Source organism: Hirundo rustica, chromosome 6 (assembly GCF_015227805.2).
Source record: "Hirundo rustica isolate bHirRus1 chromosome 6, bHirRus1.pri.v3, whole genome shotgun sequence".
NCBI classification, from domain to species: Eukaryota; Metazoa; Chordata; class Aves; order Passeriformes; family Hirundinidae; genus Hirundo; species Hirundo rustica.
The window spans coordinates 57,094,649-57,119,231 of NC_053455.1; the positions used below are offsets into that span (position 1 = coordinate 57,094,649).

General features: G+C 40.5%; 1 protein-coding gene across 7 annotated transcripts in view; it reads right to left on the reverse strand.

Moving 5' to 3' along the window:
- GALNT18 (polypeptide N-acetylgalactosaminyltransferase 18) overlaps positions 1–24,583 on the reverse strand; it is a 233,529-nt gene that overhangs the window by 42,956 nt on the left and 165,990 nt on the right. For all 7 annotated transcript variants that reach the window (XM_058421080.1, XM_058421079.1, XM_058421078.1 and 4 more), the window contains 3 exons: positions 11,474–11,659; positions 7,184–7,321; positions 2,937–3,032 (listed from right to left, as the gene is read on the reverse strand). In XM_058421080.1, the coding sequence (XP_058277063.1) occupies positions 2,937–3,032; positions 7,184–7,321; positions 11,474–11,659 (420 nt within the window). The remainder of the gene's footprint in view (positions 1–2,936; positions 3,033–7,183; positions 7,322–11,473; positions 11,660–24,583) is intronic.

Genomic DNA, 24,583 nt, shown 5'->3' on the forward strand with positions numbered 1-24,583 from the left:
ATTCTTTCACATTAGCAGTATCAGAGGACTACGGAAATGGGCAGATTAGTATTTTGATTTTCCACTCCATCTTAGTATTTAACCACACACAAGATTTGCATCAGTTTCTCTATCTGAAACACAGTTATAAAGCACTCCAAGATACTTGTAGGAACGAACTGTGAATATGCCAATGTTTGTTACAGCAGACACAGAGTGGATTGCAGAAATGTTGGGAAATCTGAATCACAGAAGTCTTACCATCACTAATCCTGATTCTATTTAAAATGAAACACCATGGGAAAATATATTGCTGATCATTTCATTGCAATATGTTAGGATATTTTCTTGCCATTTTCTACTGCTTTTAATTATGAAGCTACATATGATATTTTGGATACTGTCTAAAAAAAAAAAAAACAACAGAGCATGGAATTTTAATGCCAGGTATGCAGTTCCCTTTCTGTTGACTTTGATGATTTGTTTCCTATATGAAGCACATTAAAAGGAAACAGCAGCTGTACATCAGCTATGATTGTAAAACAATTCCTTGATGTCAAACACCTTATCTAAGCCTCTTCTCATGCAAAAAAATGAAAATTCAAAAACATCTGAAAGCAGTTAGTGGGGGAAAAAAAAGAAGTTATCCAGTTTAGAAGAGGGGCTGTAGTAGTAACTAATAATAAGAACTTAACTGCATATGAGGGAGTGGTTTCTAGCAGTCAGATATATTACTGCACATCTAGATGCAAGCGTGCCAAGTGGTGGCAGCAATAAAACTATAAATGGATTAGCTACAACAGAAAAACTTTGCATCCAAGCTAAGAATGGCATCACCCACCTGAATCAGGGCACTAATCTGTTTTGGTAAGGACTGCCAAGTGGGAAAAACATCCCCTCTCACCACTACTAGAATAAAATTAACATCTTGCTAGTATCTTTTGTGGCTACTGGCAAGACCACTAAGACTAAAAGGAATATTTATTCAAATATTTCCAACATGCAAGAGAAGAAGTACTTGGGTAAGCTGCAGCTCTGCTTAAGCAAGAGATGCAACACTGCAATGGAAATATCAGAGAAGTACGCTGAGTGATATTTCTTAGTTCTTTCCCTCTTAATACCATAAATCCCTAACACAGAAAAAGTCTAATTCTCTTTTGAAAAAGTTCTCAGTCATTACTGGGATCTTACCCAAATTTGGATGTTGTTTTTAACATTAGTTACAAAATTAAATACACAGTTAATGGGGAGGAGACACAACATTTTAATTATGAAGGAGCAGAGACTTCTCAAGAAAAGTTTCCCTTGCCTCTGTCCCCTCTGTCCTTTGTTTGCTGCTATCTCATTTGTACAGAACTTGAGCTGACATTCAAAGGTAGTTCTTTATCTGGTGAACACCGAACTGCGCTAATTGAAGTGACTTTTGCTATTGCTGTTTGCCTCTCAACTATAATTAAAGTCCCTAATTGGAATTTACAGGCACGCCTGCAGTGTGCTGCTCTCACAGATGATGTGCCAGGAGAGTTATGGTGCCCTCCCAGGCGCTGGCTCAGGGCTGAATTGAACAGTTCCTCTGCAAACACTGAGGACTGCCTTGCAAACCTCCTGCGGGCAAACAGCGGTTCCCACATCATTATGTGACAAACAAGGCACAGCCCATGCAGTGAGTGAGTCTGATGGATGGGATTTTCAGATGTTTCTGGCTTCATCATTCATAATGTACTCAAGCACGATGCCACTAGTGATCAATGGAAAGGTTCTCGGCGGAGGAAGCCAGTGCAGAGCAGAGCTGCAGCCCGTGCAGCCTGGCAGGGAAGTAGAGAATCGTATCTGCAGCTCACCAAACTCCTGCTTCCACATCACTATGAGGTCCAGGCACAGGGGACAAGACCAGCCTGCTGCTCTGTGGTTACTGCTGAGATACTCTGAGGATTCATCTGCTCTACAGTCAAATCAGGTAACTGACAACTCCCGGCTAAAACCACATTCCATAACTCCATAGGGTGGAGTGTTACAGGGTCCTTTTGAGAAAGCAAGTATCAAACTTGGGTAAAAATAATCATTCAAACTGGAGGGATTTTTCAGTTTCTGCAGTCACTCCCACAAGTATATCCATTTCCTTTATGTCATTTTTGCATCTGTTCTTTTTAAGGTTAAATAATCTGCACATCTGTCTTCTGCAGATTTTTGCACATGTTCTTTTTAAGGTTAAATAATCTGCACAAGCGTCTTCTAGGCCATGCAACATTATTTTTCCTGTCAAGAGTTGCCTCAAAACCCTTTCACTTAAGCCCATGTTCTTAGCTGGGGAGACACAAGTCCTAAGCCTCTTGTCTGCCAACTTAGTAAATCCAGCAGTTATGTAGGAAAACGGAAAGGTTTTGGTAATTTGGGTCCTTGGCACATACTAGAGTAACAGGACAACAGCAGAGAAAGAGGAAAAAAAGGAGATTTAGAGGAGGGGTTTTCACAAGAACAGGGTCTGGAATTTGACACAGCTGTATGGTGTGAAGAAGGTGGCTGTAGATTTCAGATTTGTGGAAATGACACAGTAAGTATATAAAGTAAAAAACCACGCTGCTTTCAGATAATGCATAAGTAAGCTGTGAGTATACCTATATGTGTATGCAAAATGTTTCAGAATGCATTGCTTCATTCATATGACATGCACAGTTAAGGATCAGAAATGAAAGCTTCTATCAGCAAATCTGGGTCAGTGCTGACTCTCATATTCCTTAAATTCTCTCCAGATGAATAAATCAAACTTTCTTGTCAAAGCATTATTATACCAGTGCTTCTCAATTTACAGCAGAAATAACCTCGTCTCTCTATAAAAGAGCTACTAAGCATCTTACCAAGGGGACTGTTGCAGGAAAACAATGACAGGTACAAGATGGTTCCTCCCACACAATCTGCCAACAGCAGCAGCAAAATCAGAGATCATTAGACAAACTAACCTGTGGTGTCATTCCGTGGCAGATATACATGATTGGGATATTCTCTGTGTCTGGCCCTTGATCAAGGCACAAATCGCTTTTCAGGGAATTCTGCAGCTAAAATAAACAGAGAGAAAAAGAAATCAAGCAAGTTTTACATGAGAAAAAGATGGTGCGATTACTTTCTTTTCTTTGAAAAAATAAATCATACTTAGTTGAGGAAAGAAATACACAAAATTAAAATATGTTGCTGCAAAGATCTTGAAGAGAAAGCATCTGGACCAAATTCTTCCTTGCAGATAATCTACCACCATATTGATTTCAATAACGTTGCACAAAGTTTCAGGCAGGGTATATTTCAAAAAGCCTTCAGAGATAGCAATAGTTTTTTGATATATGTTTTAAAAGTATTTAGTCTCTGGTACACACTGTATACAGAACCTGAACGTATCCTGCTGAGCAAGATAGATGAGGTATTAAACAGCTTTTAAGAATCACTCTGGAGAGTCTTCTGATTTCCAGAAATAACTCAAAAAACTGCTTTCAGCTGACACCTGGAGACTTCAGGGCAATTGTTATACACCAGCTCCCCTGATTATTCTGGGCTAGCCCACACACAGCAATGAACAGACTGCAAAGTACTTGGCCCTGGTCAGCACAAAGCCCTGTGAAAAACCTGAGCAACGCTGAGACAGAGTTTCCTGAAAGTGCAGTGCTAAATTAATGAGCACAGATAGCTGGGAGGTCTGTTCCGAGTGGGAGGACAAAGATGTGGACTGCATACCCAGGGACGTGCATAAAGGTGTTCAGTGGTGTAAGACTGGCTCAGGCAAGAGGAGGCAACTGCCTGATGGAAGGGAGATGTTGTTTGCAGCCACCTGTGATTAACTGGGTAGTTCTGTCAGCTGTGCACTGGGGCCTCCTGTGAGGAAACAAACTCCTATCTTCAGAAAGGAAGCCTAGAACTGCACTAGCACGTAAGAAGAGTGGACAAGCCAGAGGGTGAAGCCTGGCAGTGAATGAAATTGAAACCATCAACTCATCTCTACAAGACTTCCAACTCCAAACCTATCTAAATCCAATAATGGACAGGATGCATCTCAACATTAAAGAGAAAACAGCCATTAGGTATCAACACTGGCATTACTCTCAAGAATTAAAGCCTTGAGAATAACATAAAATCTTCTCTCTCAAAGCTTTCTATTTCTTATCCATAACGTAACCATAGCCATGGCTCTAATCACAAACAGATGTCAAAGCACCCCTCTCTATCCAAACCAATGATAAATATCAGCCTTATTAATTCATGCCTGGTTCTATCACCACCTTTGTGTTTTCCAAACTTCTTCCATAAACTCCAATCCCAATGCTTGTCCTAGTGCTAATATTATAAACTTTTCCACAAGAATCTTCACTTATAAAGGAAGCAAAAAAAAAAAAAACAGAAAAAAACCCAGTCTCTGACCTGTTACCTAATAATGCTGTTTCAAAATCTGAGGCCCAGATTCTCAGGAACAATCACTTTACAAAATCTAGTGGCTTTCTGGCAACCAGCAATTAACCTGAGTAATGCAATTTTAGCCTACCAAGACTTAATCTCAAGAAAATCCAAAATATAGCAGACAATCCCTGTGCTCAAACCCAGAAATAATTATCATTACACCGAATACAACAGCTTTTGGCCCAGTGACATTGCTTTCTTCTAAATAGGAGGGTACTGCACAATTCAGAAAGAAATTTTCTTCTCAAATATTTACTCTGTCACCAGCCCCAACCCTAGCTATATGCCACAGCAGAAGCCAAACCTGAATGATGCAACTATTTCCCTAACTCTCACAGAACAGGAGGAAATGTAGGATTCAGGAAATAAATATGTGGGTTGTCTCTGTAGCTGCCTATATCCTAATCTGTGCCCCCATTCAGACAGCTTTTTCAATTACTCAGGATTTTTTTTTTTTATTTATGATAATGCTATAGCAGCAGTATCTCTATTTTCTACAAAAAATAAAATGAAGCCAGCTGATGAATGGAAGCATTTAGAGAATCAGAAAGCAGCTGACTTGCTTTGAAATATCACACCTTTCTCTGCCTTAAGATGTGCAAGCAAACAGCAAAGCAGACACTAGAGAAGATTACACATCCAGGTGATTCTTTTACTAAAAGGAGAGGGGCACTTCATCTCGTGTCACCCAACAGTATTTCATAAAACAGTGAGCTGTGTATTTCACAAAACACTCCCTCTTTATCTGTTGTCATAGTTGTCCACTACTTTGTGAAGGTACAAACAGAGCTTGCTCCTCACATCTCTCTCAGCTGATGATAATCATGTGCAGCACCTAAATCACAGGATCACAGACAGAATGGCTTGGGTTGGAAGTCACATTAAAGATTATCTCATTCCAACCCCCCTGCCAGGGCTAGGACACTTTCCACTACATCAGGTTACTCAAGGACCCATCCAGCCTGGTCTCGAACACCTCCAGGTGGACAAAGAGACCAAGATCTCTCTGGGCAACTTCTTCCAGTGCCTCACCACCCTTAAAGAATTTCTTCCAAATATCTAACTCAATCCTGCCTTTCTTCAGTTTAAAGCCATTCTCTCTTGTTCTATCACTATACATGCTCACGAAAAGCCCCTCTCCAGGTCTCTTTAGCCCTCTTTAGGTACTAGGAGGTTATTCTAAGGTCTCCCTGAAGCCTTCTCTTCCCCAGGCTGACCACTGTGTTCAGTTTTTCTGTAAAAAACTCTTCTTACTCTTTTTGGTGGATGAAAATCTCTCAGCAGAGTATAAAATCACTGTTGCTGATTTTCATTTGGACTTGCACAATGTGGAGTTGATCCCCAGACGAGTACTTTAGCTCTTCCACTGCCCTCCCTTTGTTTATATAGTTATCGCTTCTACCTGAAAAGACTTCTTTATCCAGGGCCACCTACAAGCAGAACCGTGCACTAGTGAGCTGCTCTGCCTCCTTCTCCTCAGGGAACCCCACACTTTTTGAGATCACAGCATCACTGAGGGCAAGTCCATGGTGTGCGGCAGAGGTTCCTCGCACACAGGTGTGATTTTGGCATTGCTCTGAACTAGTTTGGAAGGTAACCATTATCTCATGCCTAAACCTTTGCTGGAAGAGCTTTTCTTGTATAATTGCATGAAAAGCCAGCACGGTTGTTTTAACTCGCCATCACAGGGGCCACAGAACTTTGCAGGATGTACGATCCCTGCATTTGCCAAAACACAGCAGCTGCTCTGTGGCACCCTCAGGGCTCTTCTAGAGCCATACTGGCTGACTGCACAGCTCGGTTTTCTCTCTGAGGAGGAATGTCTGAAGACAAATCTTTCATCTGTATGACCTGCTCTTGCATTTTCTAATTAGGATTGTCATGCAGAAAGAAAAATTTAATTCACAGGAATCAATTTTTTTTGTGAAAATGATGGTGGAAGGACATCCTAGGTCTACTAGCTTATTGTGGGCCTGTGTTAATTTACTCTGCTCATCTTCCATGCCATGCACACCTGCTCTCTCTGACTGGGGCCCTGCCAGTTTCTGAGGGGCAAGAATTGCTTCTGCCTTAATTAGCACCGTGCAACTCAAGCGTGATTGCAACACAGACAAGGGCACTACTGTCCCACAAGTAATGATGAGCCCAAAATGCACGGATTTAGCTGCCCTCTCTGTTGGATGCAATGTAATCCTTGAACCTCTCTAGTGGTGTTTCACGCGTGGGTTAGCTGTGTGAGATTTGGTTAGCTTGGAATGTTAGTCTTTGACTGTGATACCTGTTCTAGGGTGGGTCAGGATTTCCCCCAAATGGCTACAAGTTTAATAGGGGAAAGCATCAGCCTTTAACAGTTGGATTTGATGATATTAAAGGTCTTGCCATCCTAAATGACTCCATGATTCTAAATTAAGACCTGGCTACAGTCTTAAGAAGGTTGCAGTTGAAATACTGAGTCTATTTTGTAAATTCCCCTGCTGCCACAACCCTGTCAGCTCCAACGTGCCTGCAAAGTCACACCTTGAGTAATTCTGTGAAGCCATGAAGCAAACTACAAATAATCAGGGAGGAAGTTAACATTCAGGATACCTCCGCACAAAAGACAGCAGAGCAGCTGTCTCTGTCAACTAACCAGTCTAACATATCACTTAACTAGTGACTCCAAAGTGATCTGATTCTTTGAGTCAGGCATTGTCTTCATGAATTAATTCCACTGTTCTACCTTTCTCCCCCAGGTTTGTGCAATGGGAAATATAAACGAGATCCTTACCACCCCGTAGGCGACGGTATCTGAGTACATTCTCATTTCTGGATACACGCTGACAAGATACCACCTGAAGGTCTTGCACTGGAGCTTTTTCCTTAGAGCCTTCCTCTCTGAAATATCACCAATATCAATTCCGGAGTCCTGCACATGAAACAAAGGGCAGAAAAAGCCGGAGAGACATCAGTGATACACTTCTGTATAAACTGAACACCCAGAATCTCCATCCTTGCAGAATCGCAGGATAAACTGAGTTGGCAGGGACCTGTCAGGATCACCAAGCCCAACTCCTGGCCCTGCACAGCACCATCCCCAAGAGTCAGAAATGGTTTTGGCCTATGACAATAACGAGGTTTTGGCTGTGAAGTGAGTCTGCTACCCACACACACCCCAGAAGTGCCCCAGTTAAATACGATACAGGTCACCATGGCAGAGTCTCTTCCACAGTCTGCTCTGGTGAATGGGACTACTCCTGTTGACTCCAGTGGGGTTTAGAATATCATTGCTGATCTCTCATTTCCTGGCACTTCCCAAATCCAAAAGGAACTGGCAGGAAGCAGCAAGTTGTCCTAGAAAAATGGGCATTGCTGGTGTCCCACTGTGGCCTAATCATTAGTGTATGGCACTTCCTGGCCATTTCTGAAGTCTGGGTTACTGCTTGACTGTAAAGAGCAGAAGCTCTGCTCACCTCTCTGAAGCAGCACTTATTAAAGTTCTTTTGTAATGTAAAAAGAGAAGCTTGTTATTTTTTGTTAAAAGCAATTGCTGAATATTCTCTCCCATAATTTCTATTCTCCTTTACGTTTCTGGCTAACCTAGTTTCTACTTTCCATAAGAGCAGATCACAAAGTATGACTTTCATAAAGGGCCTGTATATAAAAATCAATAATTTATCACATCAAAATCACACAGCAGAAATTTTAGAGAGGGATCTAAGTGCAAATATGTGGCTGCTCTTGACAGGAAGTAAAATGAGACATTTTGCTCCACACGGTGCTCCACGACTTCTGCCTCAGAGAAAAATACAGGATAAATACATTTTCATAGGGAAATCTTATAATCTATCTCCTTAAACAGCAGCCTTTGCAGGGCCAAAAACACCCCAAAGATTTTGTCAGCCAGGAGACAAGATTTAAAAAAAAACATTGAAAGCACTGAGTTTTCTTAGTTGCACTACAAAAAGCTATCTGTAGAAGTATCTACATTTCTGAGCTGCTGAAGCAACCACTGCATCCCAAGGCACTGAACTAATGCTAATCTGGACCAAGTATATTTTATTATGGAAGCGTTTTCTAACAAAAGCAAAATTGACTTCCACATTGGCAAAGTACGCTAAAAAGCAGGAAACTGTGATCTGGCACGCACAGATCAGACATAACAATTTTAAAATTGGTGACTTCCCTTCTCAAGTCCTACATCATTCGTAGAACTTTATGTGGAACTACTCCTTAATTGGCATTTTTTTTCCTGAATTTTGCAGCGAGCGACTAAATAAAGAGGCTGTAGGGAGCTGAAAGACAAAGAATGGATCTCGTGAGCAGATCCTGCTCGTGCACCACGCTGGTTGCACTTGCCAGTGTTATCTGCCACTTGTGTGAAGGAAAAGGAGGGTGCCAGCACACAGGCATTCCACTCCAAGCAATAACAAGGGATCAGGTGCTAAATTGGTCCACTGCCTCCCAAATCCTTTCTCATGCAATCCTGAAGGCACCAGCGCCTGTTCTCTCACAGCATAAGAAAGAGCTTCAATAATCACATCCTCCTGTGTAGCTGGAGAAGGAAAATTGCTCACATGTAGCACACCAGCTTTATCACCACCAATATGAGTGTGTGTTCCTCAAAGCTGAGAATATGATAGGAAAAAAGAAAAAGCCCAACAAATAAAACCAGAGGAATGGGCAGAACATACGGAAAGGACAGTTCTTGACTCTGGGATTTGAAGAGATCTTCCCCCTGAATTTCAGGTGCTTTTCTGAATTGATTTATGATACAGAAGTCACCATGGCAGCAGAGGTCTCCATTTGAAGCCCTAAATCTTCAGAGAAGTCCACAGAGATGCCACAAGGGCAGTCACAGCACACTGCAAAATGAGTGTGATTCCTTTTTATTATCCTTATTAGCTCCCAAACACTCAGAGCTTTGGCAACATCTGACTTCTCAGAGATCTGGGAATTCTTCCATGGAAAAAGTCAGGTCCCGTGTTTAACATTTTGGAACCACATATTTCCTGCAAAGTCCTGACTGTTATAACTAAATACATTTCTTTTACCTACACAGTCAATTACCAATATTCATCAGCTTCCAGAGAGAGAATTACTCCTTTAGCTGTCCAGTTGCAATTTATCTTTGCATTCTCTATGAATTTGATCTCAAATTGCATTCAGATCTCAAATTTCCACAAGATTAAGCAACACTACACCATCATATCTGGATGAACATGATGCAAATCAGTGTACAGCACTGCACATCTTTGTTAGCAAAAGGAATTTCTAAGTTTTGTGTGAACGTTATGTTTGCAAGTCAAAAAACTAAAACTTGGCTCAAAGAAGACCAACCAATCTTCAAAAAAATAATTAACAATATGAAAAAGAAACTGAAATTTAAATCTATCAGGGTAATGGCAAATAAAATTCATTTGGAATTGCTTTGACATAAAATAAGTAACCCTATCCAGGGCAGAAATGTCTTTATTCTTGTATGGACTGCTGTGCAACTACTCAAAACAGGGACACGTAGAGGGCAGCTTGGATTCTATGAACATGGGACTTTCAGAAAAGTCTTCTCCTATATCAGGTTAAAAAGGATTTTTTTCATGGTCCTAGCAAATTATGTGGCTAATGCTGCAAACTAAAAATAGGACAATGACTTCACCACTTTGCCAAAATTATCTAGTTTTCATTTAGGTATTATTACCTAACCTACTATTCCAGTTTATCTAATCACTAAATTTATCTAATCACTCAAAATCCATCCATAAGAACATACAACAATTTTGAAAAGTGTGTCAAAAATTAAAGTTATTAATAAAACCTAGTTAAATAACGTATTTAACGAATAAAATTTAACATCATGAACAAAAAAAAAAAGAACTTTAAAAAGTAAGTTTTTACATTTTAATCATCATAACAGTTATACTAATAGTTGTACCTTATTTGCTCCAATACATTCAACAAATAATCAATAAAGCAATCAAAGAAGTCCATATAACTCAAAGAGCGGGGGGGGGGGGGATATTAAAATCACAAGAGATGCAAGAAACTACTGAGAGCAGCTGAACCAACATCAGCATTCATGCATTTAGCTGATTTCTTTTTTCTAATGTTTTCTTCAAATTAAACTAAAGGAGAAGGTACAGCATTTTATTTCTTAACACAGAAATTGTAGCAAAACCAGAGTCTCTGAACTGTTGTCAAATCAGAGAGATTTTATTAAAGAAAAACTAATCTGCCCTTTAATTTAAGTCATGACTGTTTGCTCTTGCTGTAATGATGAGAGCTGTACTCTGAGTTAAACTCCAAATTCAACAGAGCCACTCTCCCCAGCTTCTAGGTGGAAACAATCTATTCACACAGATCCTCTCTAAGTACAGTGCCCTTGCTTTGGCTCTGAGCCCTTTAGCTCACAGATTAAATACCATTGACTACAGAAATGAAGAACAGCTAAAATCAAACTCTGCTCTGACGTTGGCCACCTGACATTACCTGTTATACAATACAATGGACAAAGCAGTGTTCATCCATGGAAATCAGGACAAGAAGTCCAGTGGGGAGTTGCAGCAAGATTCTGCAACGTGTCATGACACCCACCAGCCACCCCCACTCTGACGGGAAATACTTATCAGACACCCCACACTTTCATCAATAGATGTCAACACCCCCTGGCAGATGTCTCCTCACAAACCTGGTGGAATTATTGCTCTCTGTGATGGTAAATAGGAGACTCAGATTCAGATGTGCAGTGTAAATTCCATGGTTTTTTCCCCATATTTCTGCAGCTACTAGTTTAAAATATCGATGAAGAGTCATCAGTGAAGAAAATAACAAGACAAGAAATTAAATTTTTAAGGAACCTAAAGACAAAAGAAAGAGATATTCTAGAATAAGACACAACTACATATGTATGTTTATATGCAATTGTGTATGTATATACATATACCTTATGTGAGACATAAATACATTCAAATAAAATCCTACCAGAAAAATCAAAATTCAGGGTAGGAACCAAAACCCAAGGTGAGTTTTGGTAGGAACCAAAACCAAAAGCCAAAGCTTGGAAGCGCTGGTCTCCGTGACTCACCTCCTGGGGTATGTTCCAGGCCATGTAGACGTGGCTCTTGAACTCATCCATCCAGACCTCGGCCACCCTCAGAGCGTTTCTCCGGACGTGAGCGGTCAGATCCTCCGTGTACGGTTTGTGCGCCCGTTCGATGTGGGCGATCCGGGAGCAAGGCAGCACCTCAACGCTTCCTCCGCACTGCCACACCTAGCAGGGGAAGATAAAAGGACAGGCTGCTGGTGGCAGCTCCCCACACCACTGCTGGCCTCCAGCAAGCACACTGGAATTGTCACAAAGGACTCAAGACTTGTTGGACTATACAGAAGTTGTGGGTGGAGAGCTATCCTGCCTTAGCATTAATCATTATTGCTACTTAAGGTTATATCATGGGTTAACACAGTTTGGTTCTTAGTTAAAGAAGAATACTGCTCTGTAAGGACCTGCTAAATTTTTGTAGAAGAGACAAGCACATATTAGAGGCTAATTTTTAGATACTGGCATATTGTTTAACCACTGAGGAAGCTGAATGTGACTTTGGGAATACTTTATATAAAGTCCTGATAGTGTCCAAGCTGAAAGGTCTTCTGTAAACAATAGTAATAGACTGTAATATACTAAAATATCCCTTTAAATCATAGAAATAAAACTTGGGGAGACAATTCAGATTTTTAAATTTAAGCAAAGCTATCTGTAACTAAGTAAATATTAAATTAGGAGCTGTGATCCTGTGATCCCGTAAGATGTTTAAACAGAACGACATAAAATAAGATGCTCCCTACACCAATAAAGAAGTGAAAAGACACCTCTCTTCCTTAAGATGAAAAATCCTTTGCCTTTAAAGTTGTTTATCTTTAAAATAACACCCCAGTATGCATAAATCCATAGCCCCTATGCAGCCACGTGGGAAAGGCTACGTAATATAACAAGTCCACAACTACAAAAATTCCCAAGCAGATGCTTTTATAAAAGTTAAAAGTCACAAGTAGACCGTTCTTTCTTATAAAAAGTTACCACAAGAAATCAGGAGAAACTTCTCTCTCTAAAAAGACTAAATGAAAAACTATTTTATAAGTAGTGATAGCCTAAAGTTCTAAGTTTTGTCTCTTTACTTTGTTTGTAAGAAAGTAAACACTTGGGGAGAGGAGGCGGACTGTTTTAGAAGTTTAATTTTAATTCGCATTTTCTTCTTTTAGTGTGTGTTAATAAATCTATCTTTATAACCTTTAAGCTCAGGCCTGCTTTGCTTCTCTCCTGATCCTATCTCACAGCAAAAAAAAAAAGAAAAAACAAAAAACAAACAAAAAAAAACCCTACTCAAACCACTGCACTAAATTTAGCAAATAAAATTAAGCAAACATGAAACCATTACACCTTACTACGGAGTTTTTACATTACCAGTAGTCTCTCATCACAGTCTTCCTGGATCAATTCAGTTGTTCTCAAGATTATTAATAAAATTATTTATAGGACATTCAAAACAGTAACACCTGGTTCAAGCTTTAAGCCTTGCAAGACTTTTTCTCTGAGGTTCTGCACCGTCCATGGCAGACCATACATGCACTACCTGGAATCTCAAACTAGGCAGCTTGTCATAACAGGGAAACTAAGCCAGCCAGCTTTTTCAGGTTCTATGAGGATGAGGAATATAAATGCATCTTACACTTCACTTTGAACACAGTTGAGAAAGGACCATGAAAGGACTTCCTTTTGAGGAGTGAAGACCGAGACTGCCTAATGAAAATTGCTGTGTGAACAATTTCACCAGAAACTACTCTTATAATAAGGGGGTTTTTTATGTCGGTTACTCTACACCTGCTTAAATAGATTTTAGTTTTGCTCACTACAACAACTGAGCTAGAGTACACAACATTAGTCATAATTATTGCTTTCATTTCTCATTTCCTCTTTCTGCTGTCAACGAAAGAGAAAACCACTTTGGCAATCTTAAGAGTCAGTGAACTACGGGAGTTATTTTACACAGCAGCTCTTTTTCTGTGTATCTTGTATTATGTAAGCTTGCTAACAAGATCAAGGCAGCCCATTCATAATGGTTGAGTGGATGGTGCTCAGGTGAAAGCCCAGATGTACCCAAACTGTTTGATCCTGCTGAACAAGTACCTGGGTGTCCCAGAGGCAGGTGTACTCACTGAGCAGTGACAGAGTTTGCCTTGTGATACTGCCAGCACAGACTCCAGAGGCTTGGTACCTCATACTAAGAGAGAAAAAAATGAGAGCGAGGGTGCTCCTTCCCTGGTACACTCATCCAGGGGATCATATTCTGGTCTCCCTCCTGGTGGCCAGGGATGTGGGCTGGCAGAACATCCTGTTCTGGATCTGATCTCAGGCCCCTCAGATCTGTCCACCCTATAGGCATATGCTCTACTAAGGAAGCACTTTGTTCAGTCATTCATTTTATATATTTAGACATCTGGCTTGAATACAGCATTTAGGCATTTGGCAGCTCCTGAGACCAGAAAATGTGGCATGAATTCAGAGTGTTTACAAAGCTTTTTCTGAACTGGCGCCTAATTGCATTCAGCATATGCTGGGAGAAGAGACAGAGCCCTGGTTTGCAGAGCTCTGTGGAAAGGGAGCTAGCCCGTGAACCTGCTGTACAGTCAAAAAGGGAGCTGAAAGGACTTCAGCACATCTCTGTGTCCAGAACTTGAAAGACCATTAGAGTAAATAAACATAACCATTATCAAAATCAGGGCAAAACTGAGATGGTCATAAATATTAAAAAATAAATATGCAATTGATCTGGCACAAGAATAAATAATCTGGAAACAACACTTGTGTCCTTTCTTTCTAAATAACATATTAAGTGGGCAATCCAGTTTAATGATCTAACAAAAATAACAGTTTGTCAAAGTTTTAATTATAAATGGTCCAGCTACATCTCCTAAGAAAGATTAAACGCGAAGCACCACAAGGCTGTGCTCACAGAACGCCTGCTTTCAGTCCAAGCCATTTCTCAGTACAGCATGGACATCCAGCTATAAATTGTTTCAGAGTTACTCACTGTACACTGCCTAAATTAGTATCATAAAAGACAAGGAAGACGTAGAGATGGCCATAACTTAGCCCAGGATAGGGCAATTCCCAATACACATGCACTGTGTGCTCTGCTCAGCCTCTGCTCATTCCAGCCAGGGATGGCCTTGAGCCAAGGCCAGCAAGTGAACGCCACATCTTTTGTGGAATTTTCAGAGCTAGGTCTCAATGCCATCTTGACAAGAAATTCAGCCAAAAAATTCACAGTCCACAATAAGCTCAATTTCCGAGCGAATTTCTAGGAACTGAAATTCGGAAGAGCAGAGTCATCTATAATTTTAGCATTGATTCAGTTTATCAGGAAACTCTGATTTGACTTTATAATGAAGTAAGATGTTTTCAAAAAACGACCTGAGATGACCAAGTCTTTAACAAAGTTTGCAAATAAGAATTACCCATTACCTGACTAAGCACCAATTAATCAATTCCAGTGGCCATTCCTTTCCCCCAGACACTGTCAGCCTTTGTTCTATTTTCAAAGACTAATTAATTTCTATCAATTAATTAGCTATCAATACAGAACTAATAAGTTGCATTAAACGGTGTCAAAACCATATTATTTCCAAGCAGAAAACTCCTAAAATCCACAAAAATTAGCTGCAGCACTCAACAAGGAGCATGACCTTAGATACAGGCTATGAAACCTTGACGTGTGTAAGCAGAGGCAATGCTTTTAAGAGGCAGAAAGTACAATCCTGACGTGCTCAGCTAGTCACATCTGGGACAAGCCAATGCCCCTTCTCCCTCCCAGTGGTCTTTGCCAGTGGGATTACAGTCTGGCATGAAATCTCTTCTATCCAAACATTTCATTGCATTTAGGAAGCGGTAAATCGCTAAAACAAACAAACAAACATAAATTTAGATAGCAGGCATTAAAGTGGGACTGTTAAATTATATGAAGGACTTCTGGAATCTCATGGAAGTCTGGATTCCCAGCTCCCTAAAATATGCAAAATCTCCAGCCGAGGAATGAAGGGCTTTGCTATTCATACACTAAACACTACCCTGAACCACATGCATGAATGCTAAATAATAAACATAATCAACTCCTACAAAAAGCATCAGGGCTTTTTTTTAATTCTTCCATGATTACATTTTAAATGATGGGATTTCTTGCAGTTTCTTTCCCTTCTAGACCAACTGTCCACTTGAACCTGACCAGTGTCACCTCCCCCCATCTCTTTTGCTCACGTACACTAATCCCTGGTGCTCTAACCATTGTGTTGGAGCTATTGTGGATAGCTGGATGGTTTTTCAAGAGAAAAAACTTGAGATGGTGTAAATCTCACATCTGAAGTGCACAGGAAAGACTAATTAATTACTCTGAACAAATACCTTTCAGTCAGATAAACTTTTAGGGTTTTTTTTTAAATTAATATTTTAATACTAAGCAATATACTTTCTCAAATACTCTACTCAGAGGGAAGTTGAGAAGCCTTTTAGAGTGGCCTGTTCTTCATCTAATAAAATTCCTGTAGACAAGAAGGAATAGCAATTGAGGGGTTAGTTCCTCGCAGCTTCACACATTTCCCCTGTGGATTTTGCAGCTATTTTTTGCTGTCATTAGCAATCTTTATTCAGGCTTTAACCACACTGAATAGCACCCTTCTAGTTTTCCAGCACTGCTATTCTATGTGACGGCTATAAATACATACAAGAGTTAAAAATCAGTAGAGCTTTTTCAAATTATCACCCGTGGCTTTAGCAAGAAGTCTAAAGATAAAAGAGCTTCAAAGACTTCTTTCAACCGCATGGAATGGTTTGAAGTAAAATGTTATATCTCTGAGCATACTGTGGCTGCAATCAGTAATACTTAATGATTAACCTGCTTGTACAAATTGCAAGGAAAAAACCTGATTAATTTCCTAAACCATGCTTAAAATTCAGCAACTTTTCCTGTCGTCCGTGAAGATAATCTACCTATGATAGGCAAGTGCTGGAAATTACCAGCAATTATCTCAATTTCCAGCCAAATCTCAAAATATACGTATGCGGTTGTAAAAAATAACATACGCTTCCATCACTGTGACAGAATAAATAGCAATTCGCAGGTCACTCTGCAAAAGCATCAATTGCCAAACTGTACCAACTGGTCTCAGACTTTGCCTTAGGAAGTTCTGAAGTGTGAGGGTCTACATATCTTCGGGAGCACTTTCCACGATTGCTGGAGTCTCAACAAGGCAAAAGGTTTGCTTTGCTCTGGAGGAATTTCTTGAGGTTCTGGTCCTGCTGGTTGACTTTGCAAAAACAGTCTTTCAGGAAAATAACACAGTAACTGGAGTTTCCCTTCCAAAGAGCTCTGAACCCACGTCAGTATGTTTTCAATGCTCCCTTCCAAGACAGCCTGAGAAAGAGCTCTTTATTCTTGAATTTCCCGAGGAGGTTCATGGGCTTGGTACAGCCCCAAGAAGAGCTTAGAGGGATTCCTCTTCCTGAAAGGGTTCCTTGTTCCTTCACCACTACCAAAAGTAGTAGAATTCCATAAAAAAATTCAAGGTCCAAAGGGACAGTAGCAGTGCCAAGGCGAACACTTACAGAGCAGAAAGACTAAAATCAGCACACCCCATGACCTCAACTAAACAAATCAAAGGAGAGATGACAGGAACATTAAATGAATGCAGAGAATCTACTGGGGGAGTGAGGGGGAAAGGAGGGAAAACTCCCTTTTAAATCTTCAGTTGTTGTGGCTTACGTGGAAAATGTGTCTGAGCTCTCAGCACTTCACACGGTTAATTTACTGAATGTTTATTTGCACATTGTTATAATTGTGGCCCTAAATCTGTGAGAATTTATGTCCACCAAGGTTGAAGGGGTGCCACAGAGCGAACAGAAAACAGGCTCACCAAGCTGGGAGAGCAACTTAAAACCACGGAGAGGACACAGGTGGTGGCACAACAGCTCAGCTGTGACTCCCCCTGTGGAAGGGGTACAGGACCTGAGCACGGGGCAGTCCAGGGGGATGGCACAGGTGAGGCAGCTACAGGAGCAGGAACACACCAAGTGGCTTCTTAGAGCAATCTGCCAAGTCCTGAAACCCCTGTCACCCCTCGCTCAGCGCCACCAGGCATGCCACAGCGCTCATGGAGCCGTGTGCCACTCACACCTCCTTAGAAATACCCAAACCAATCTGGTTACAAGTTTGTTTTAAAGCAAATTCCATTCACACCTGGAAAATCTCTTTCACAACATTATTTAATAAATCCTCCCCAATTTCACTTAAATTCATTTGAATTTGCATATTTAATCAAAACAATCACAACTCTAAAGCTGATCCCCCTCTCGAATATTTAATTTATACTTCATTATAAAATGATATAACACTTCTTCATTAGAAGTTTCTTTTTATCTCTTTAATCACTGAGTGCTCTTCTTATGTTATAGAACCTAAATCTAATAAAAAAATAAACCCTACAAGTCACTGAGCGGTTTATTAGCATGTACTGCATTCATTAAATTTACACAGTTCATGCAGTTTCTCCAAGAGCTGATGTGACCTTGTGTGATACCATCACTTCATTTGGACTGCAAACAAAAACCTTTTAATAATTAAGTGATTTCTCAAAAAGCTGAAGTAATTTCTAGCTTCTGTGAAGGTTGCAAATTACAAAATTAGAAGTACTCATTAAGGATGCTGTGAAGTTAACAAAACACAGTCAGTGTAAATTAATTACTACTGTGGATACAAACTAATGAGTTACCAGTATCTTTGAAATATGTTTTTGAGAACAATTTATTGTAAAAAGTACTTGTGAATCGTGTCAGCCTTTGTCATTACCATTAATTGTTTACTGATAACTGCTAATGAGCTTGATGTTTTACAGACAAGTATGAATAAGATATTTTCATTCAATACCATAATCATTTTGAATCTGCATTTGTATTCTGGTAACTTGACAGGTGACTGCAGAAAGCACAGAGAGAGTTGTCAGACACAAAGGTGACTGAAATCAGTGCCCATGTTTCTAGTTGCTATCAGTGGGTTTTCAAAGACTCCCTGGAAGTTTTTGGATTGTTGTGCTCATTTGTGGGGTATCTGTCTCTGTAGAGCTAGAAACTATACCCACTGGATGAAATATGCTAATATTTATTTAGGTCATATCTCCACTGAATTCAGATAACCTTCACTAAATATTTCTGATCATCACACAATCCTGTCATACTTTCAGGTAAACTTATTTATTTGTATGTAAGAACAGCCTTTTTTTAGTAAACAATCTGATATTTTAATGTGAAACTTTCAGTAACCTACAAAAACATACCCCTCACAGTCTAAAAGGCTGTGGAAAATAAAAACTTTAAAATAACTAGAGCCCACTTCATTTTTAGAATGTAAATTATCCCTTAAATCTAACTTTTGATGTCGTCATTAATTCTCTCACAGGCCTCATTTTACATTAATTGTGCCTTCATAAAAAACACTCTCATTGAAAACCTAATACATGTAAAGATTCTTCCCAAATTAAATTGTCATTACTTTTCTTCCTCTTCCAGCTAATTGCTTCATTATGTACTTTTAAAATTGTTTTGTTCTGCAGGGATTAATTTTACAAGTATCTTCATGAGCTGTGAAACGTTTACAGTGTACCATTAAACTCCACATGGTGCGCTGCTGGTTTAAACTGCAGGAACCATTCTCCACCTGTGTCACTTGCAGATAACACATGTCACTGAAGGGTCACTGAAGGTTTATGGCTCTGTTCTCTTCCAAATGTGTCCATGTCGTTTCCAGGCACATTAAATAACCCACACATCAATGACTGCATTGCCAGGTTTAAGTTATGAATAGAAAATAAAAGAAACCACTTTTTGCCTTAAAAAGAACAAAAGCAGGAGACTGAAGAACAGGATCACCACTGGTTTAGTATTCATGGAGCAATGTCCTGTGCTGGCCATCTCTTATGGTTTTACCTTTCTCTCCCTTACCACAGCTACACTCAGCTTGAGCAGTCTTGTTAGTCTTGCACTGTGCCTGAAGACTTGGCCATAGAATACAACATGCTGAGCTGGGAGGGACCCACAAGGATCATCAAAGTCCAACTCCTGGCCCTGCACAGACACCACAAGAGTCACACCATGTGTCTGAGAGCATTGTCCAAACAATTCCTGAACTCTGTCAGGCTTGGTGCTGTGACCATTTCCCCGGGGAGCCTGTTCCATCATCCAGCCACCCTCTGGGTGAAGAACCTTCTCCCGATATCCAACCTAAACCTCCCCTGACACAACTTCAGGCCATTCCGTTGGGTCCTGTCACTGTCACCAGAGAGCAGAGATCAGTGCCTGCCCCTCCTCTTCCCCTCACAAGGAATTTGTAACTGCAGTGAGGTCTGACCTCAGTCCCCTCCAGGCTGAAAAGACCCAGTGCCCTCAGTCCCTTCATCATCTTCACTGCCCTCCTTTGGATGCTCTCTAACAGTTTAATGTCTCTTTTATACTGTGGCACCCAAAACTGTCCCAGCACTCGAGGTGAGGCTGCCCCAACCCAGAGCAGAGCAGGACAATCCCTCCCTTGCCTGGCTGGTGATGCTCTGCCTGATGCCCCCAGGACAGAAATGTCCCTCCTGGCTCCAGGGCACTGCTGGCTCATATTCAGCTTGCCATCAACCAGCACCCCCAGGTCCCTTTCCACAGGGCTGTAGCCCAAATTCTCTCAGTATTATTAAAGACTGAGGCAAGAACTCCTGAAGAATTCCTTGTGCAGCCAGGCTGGTCTTTGCCTCGATCACTTGACTTACATCACAAGGCGCTGTCACACACCTAAAGGTATCTGCTCTTCACACCTGTGACCTGAACATGCTGGATTCATCCTGGTGAACCCATCTCAGTCATCTACTCACTTCTGTACTACCACAACAACCCCTTCCCCTCCCACACTGGTCTTCCTCTAATCTTTGCTATGTTACTAAATCAGTCTTGCAATATTAAAATCACTCAATGAAATTAAATTCTAGAGATAAGCCACAAATATGGAATCTTCCCAGCTTAGGCATGAAGACTTGGAACACAAGAAGGTACAATGGCAACTACACTATGCCATGACTTGAAAGTGCAGGAAGGCATTAAACATGAGGCTAACAATGCACTAATTAATTTGCATCTCACCTGAGTCCATTGATTTGTAAGCATATATTGAGTTAAACTGTTTTACTTCTTCCCATACCACTATAAATAACAACTTCCTTTCATAAAACATCAAGATATCTATGTTCTATACTTCCCAGTTGGTAATGTGCAACCACACATGCACAACTGGTGAAAAAACATTTGTGAGAAATTTCCAAGTGCTTCCTCATCCTCCCTTGTAGGTTATAGAGATGCCTCGTGTTAGCTGCTGCTGTAATACTTTCCTTTCCTGTGGGAGCAGCTAATAAAATGTTCTCTCCCCAGAAATAGCAAAACCACAAAACTGATTCCTTGGTAGTGTATAATTACACGTGCTGTAGCTGCAGGTTACCTGCTGAGGTATTCATGGGCAGAACAGGGGGAAAAAACAATTATTCCAATGTAGGAGTGACTGAAACCAGAATAAGCCAAAAATAGCCAGTTCCTGGTAATGTCATGACTGTCAGAATTTGGAGGGATGACAATTCCTTATTTTATTCTCAACAGAGCCTTTCTTTTTTTAACCTGTTGGAATTACAACCCTGTAAATAGAGAATTTTGGTCTGTGCCATCTTGGGATTCAGATTGCTAACACAGTGAGTACTTTGCAAAACAAAACTAACCTCAGGAATAATCCTGTGCACATTGATAAGCCACTGCTGGTTACACAGGGTGCTAGGCAAGTGCTTATGCCATACCTGCACTGCTCAGGAATTATTTTTGTCCTGGTGAAAGCATGGGCTATGAAAAGTGGTGGCTACATCTTGTAAGAAGCACCATTCAGTCAATCTTTACAATTTTTTCTTTCAGGCTTCAATCTAGAAATAGTGTCCTCTTAAATCACAAAACAGATAAAAGCAAAAGAAACTTCTCTTTATTGAAAGCTTTAATGCGAAGTTAAAGAGAAATCATTATCTGAAAAAGCAGTATTTAAAAGTTATCTCCGAGTAACAACTAAGGATATTCCTATTTTCAGACTTCTCAGCCCTTTACCTTTACGCATCACCAAGCTCGTATTGTTGAGCAGCACTTGTGATCACGTACTAAGGATGTTTTCTGTACACCAAATCATTCCCTAGTGGCAAAGGATATTGGCCTTCTTACTGAAAACAAGCTAAAAACATGCCTTTAAGACTACAACAAGTGATGATAGCTGCAAGTGCAAGAGTGGCAAACGTCTTGATTCATTTTCCTGAGGCGTATTCAGGGAAGATCTACATTGTTCAGTGGAGTGCCATGAAGGGAGGCCCAGCAGCAAGGACAGAAAGGGACACCAGACACACATGACACACCCCACTGCTCTCTCTCCACGCAGACACTTCCACAACACAGCAGCTTGGTGAAAAACCCCGTCGCCTTCTTTGTTTGTTCCCAGACATCTCTACCTCTTGGCACACCAGCCTGTCAATCTGCCTAGCAAAACAGTTTGTGAGGCAGCACGACGTCAATCACAAAGTGCTTAACATTAAAATAACCCTGCATTCAAAAGAAAATAGAAGTTTACTGAAGCAGAGGCATTCAGAGGCAGCAGGTGTGGGGCAGACCACGGTGCTGGCAGTGCCAAAGCACTGCAGGAATGAGAACAAGAGCAGGGAAAGGAGAAGGAGAAAATGTAACCCAGTGTAGCCTATGTGCTCTGGAACGACACTCGAGCTAGAAACACTGCTGGTGTGGTTTAACATTATTCTGATCCTAAACCCAAAACACAGCACTGCACCAGCTGCTAGGAACAAAATTATCTCCACCCCAGCCATGCCCAGGACAACTCTGCAAAGGCTTTCCTTGAAAAAAATCAGACGTCTATTTACATGCAATATAATCACAGTTTCACGTAACTTATGGCCTGTGTTAGGAATACTGACAGGTAAAATTGCTGGAAACTCCCAGGGAAAAAGGAAAAAGAGCAAAATGTTTCCAGACAAATATGGAGATTTGGGGGCAAGTGTTAATATCTTCATTTGCTCGTGATCTACAAAAAGAACACTACCCCAAGGGCAACATTATAAGAAAGATCTCAGGTGAGAAACAATCAGCATACACAGACACTGTGGATTGGAAATGGCTGGAACATGTAAGCAGCCATCAGTATCTATGCACCAAATGGGAGAGACTCTCTCAACCAACAGGCAATGAAAAATCATGATCCCAGAAGTACATGGGGGGGAGGTTAAAATAAAACAAGGTCGGTAAGACCCAAAAATACATTAAAAAAACCCAAACAGACAGCAAAACAAGACTCACACCAAAACAAACAAACAAATAAATAATGGAAGTAACTTCTGGAATTTAAAAAGCAATAGATCAGAGAGAGAGGCATGACAGACTTCACATCTGCTTGCTTTGTCACAGAGGGACCCTAATGTATGGAAAATACCCTTCTGAACACTGGGACTGTTTTCTGCTCAAATAACTCATTTCTCCATCCCTATTCATTAACCACATTCCTCGAGTTCTCCACCAACAGCAAGAACATCAGCTTCACAAAAGGTCTGCAGACAAACCACCAGACTAGCAAGAAATGAAGCAATAATTACACTAGAGCAATACACAGTACAAAAGTAGCATGCCATACTCAGTCTAACTATAAATGCAATTTTCATCCTGGGTCAGCTGATGTAAAGTCCTGATATACCATTCACTGGGAACAAGACCCAATCCTTTTGCCTTAAAGAGCTCTTACTTTCTAATAAAATTTCCTCTTACCCACTTAATAGGGCCATTATATCCTTGTGAACATGAATTCATCTGCAAGCACTAAGTCTTTGTGACAGACAGAATTACTCTAAGTCAAAGCCTGGGCTTGAATTTCCTTGATTCTAATGATGACTTAGTCTGGAACCCGGGGCAAATCACTGAGTATTTGTTAAGGCCTCCCTAAAAGTGGCAGAAATAACTTCTTGTAACAGATATTTGGAAGCCTTATCAAGCAAGCAGGCTGCTTTAAAAGACAAAAGGATTGCTACAGGGTTGCTTTTGATAGAAAAATCTTCTTCTGACTTCAGTAGGAATTGGAAGAGGACTTTAAGAAGCCTACTGCAAACTAGACTTGAACCATCCAAAGCAGAAACTGACTGCATCCAGTTGATTGCAGAGGATGTGTAGGGTCTTCCATGGCCATAAGAACTGCTTGTGCAGGCACAGCCCACAAGCTGAGCCCAAAAGACACCGAGAAACACCAGCCTCATAGTCTTTTTCCGCTTTTAAGGCAGTTACCAACACAGTTCCTGCTTGGTCACATGGATAAGAATGTGATTCCAATTTGCCCTCCAACTGTAATCCGGCAATTTAAAAGCACACTTAAGTCCATTCAACTGGAAATGACTGAACATAAGCCAAAAAGAAGCACCAGTCATCCTCAGTTGAATTTACAAATATGATGCTGCTTCACAGTAAATGAATCTTTAAAAAATCCCAGTTAAAGTGATTGAACTGCTGAAAGAGGATTCTATCAAGTCTTGCATCAACCAGCCTGCCTTTTTTGTCTTACAGGGCAAATAAATAGCTTTACAAGAAAATGTTTGCTCGAGGAGTAAATAAAGTGTTTCTCCTAAGAATCAAATGCATTCGTGCTTTGAACTCATCTGTCAGCTTCTAGCTCAAGGCAAAAGATCTCTATTAATATTTATTTAATAATATATGTTTAGTATTTTACAAATGCTGTTACAAAGCCACAGACAAGGGTAAAAATCTTAGAAGTTAAAATAGTATTCCAAATCAGAGACCAACAGAGCTGAGCAAAACAAATTCTTCGAAATCAAGAGAATAATCCTCCAAAGTCTTATTTTCTGTGGCTTGTTATGGTTCACCAACAATGGATACTGCAAATAGAGTTTCCAACAGCTGGGGATTTTCTTGCACTCATATAATACAAATAACCAGATATTTATGCAGATGATGAGGTGACAAAAATAACTGCTGGGTGAGGATAGTGGGAAAAATCTCCATTTTATCAGGGTCTAAATCCTCACAGTAGTTTTA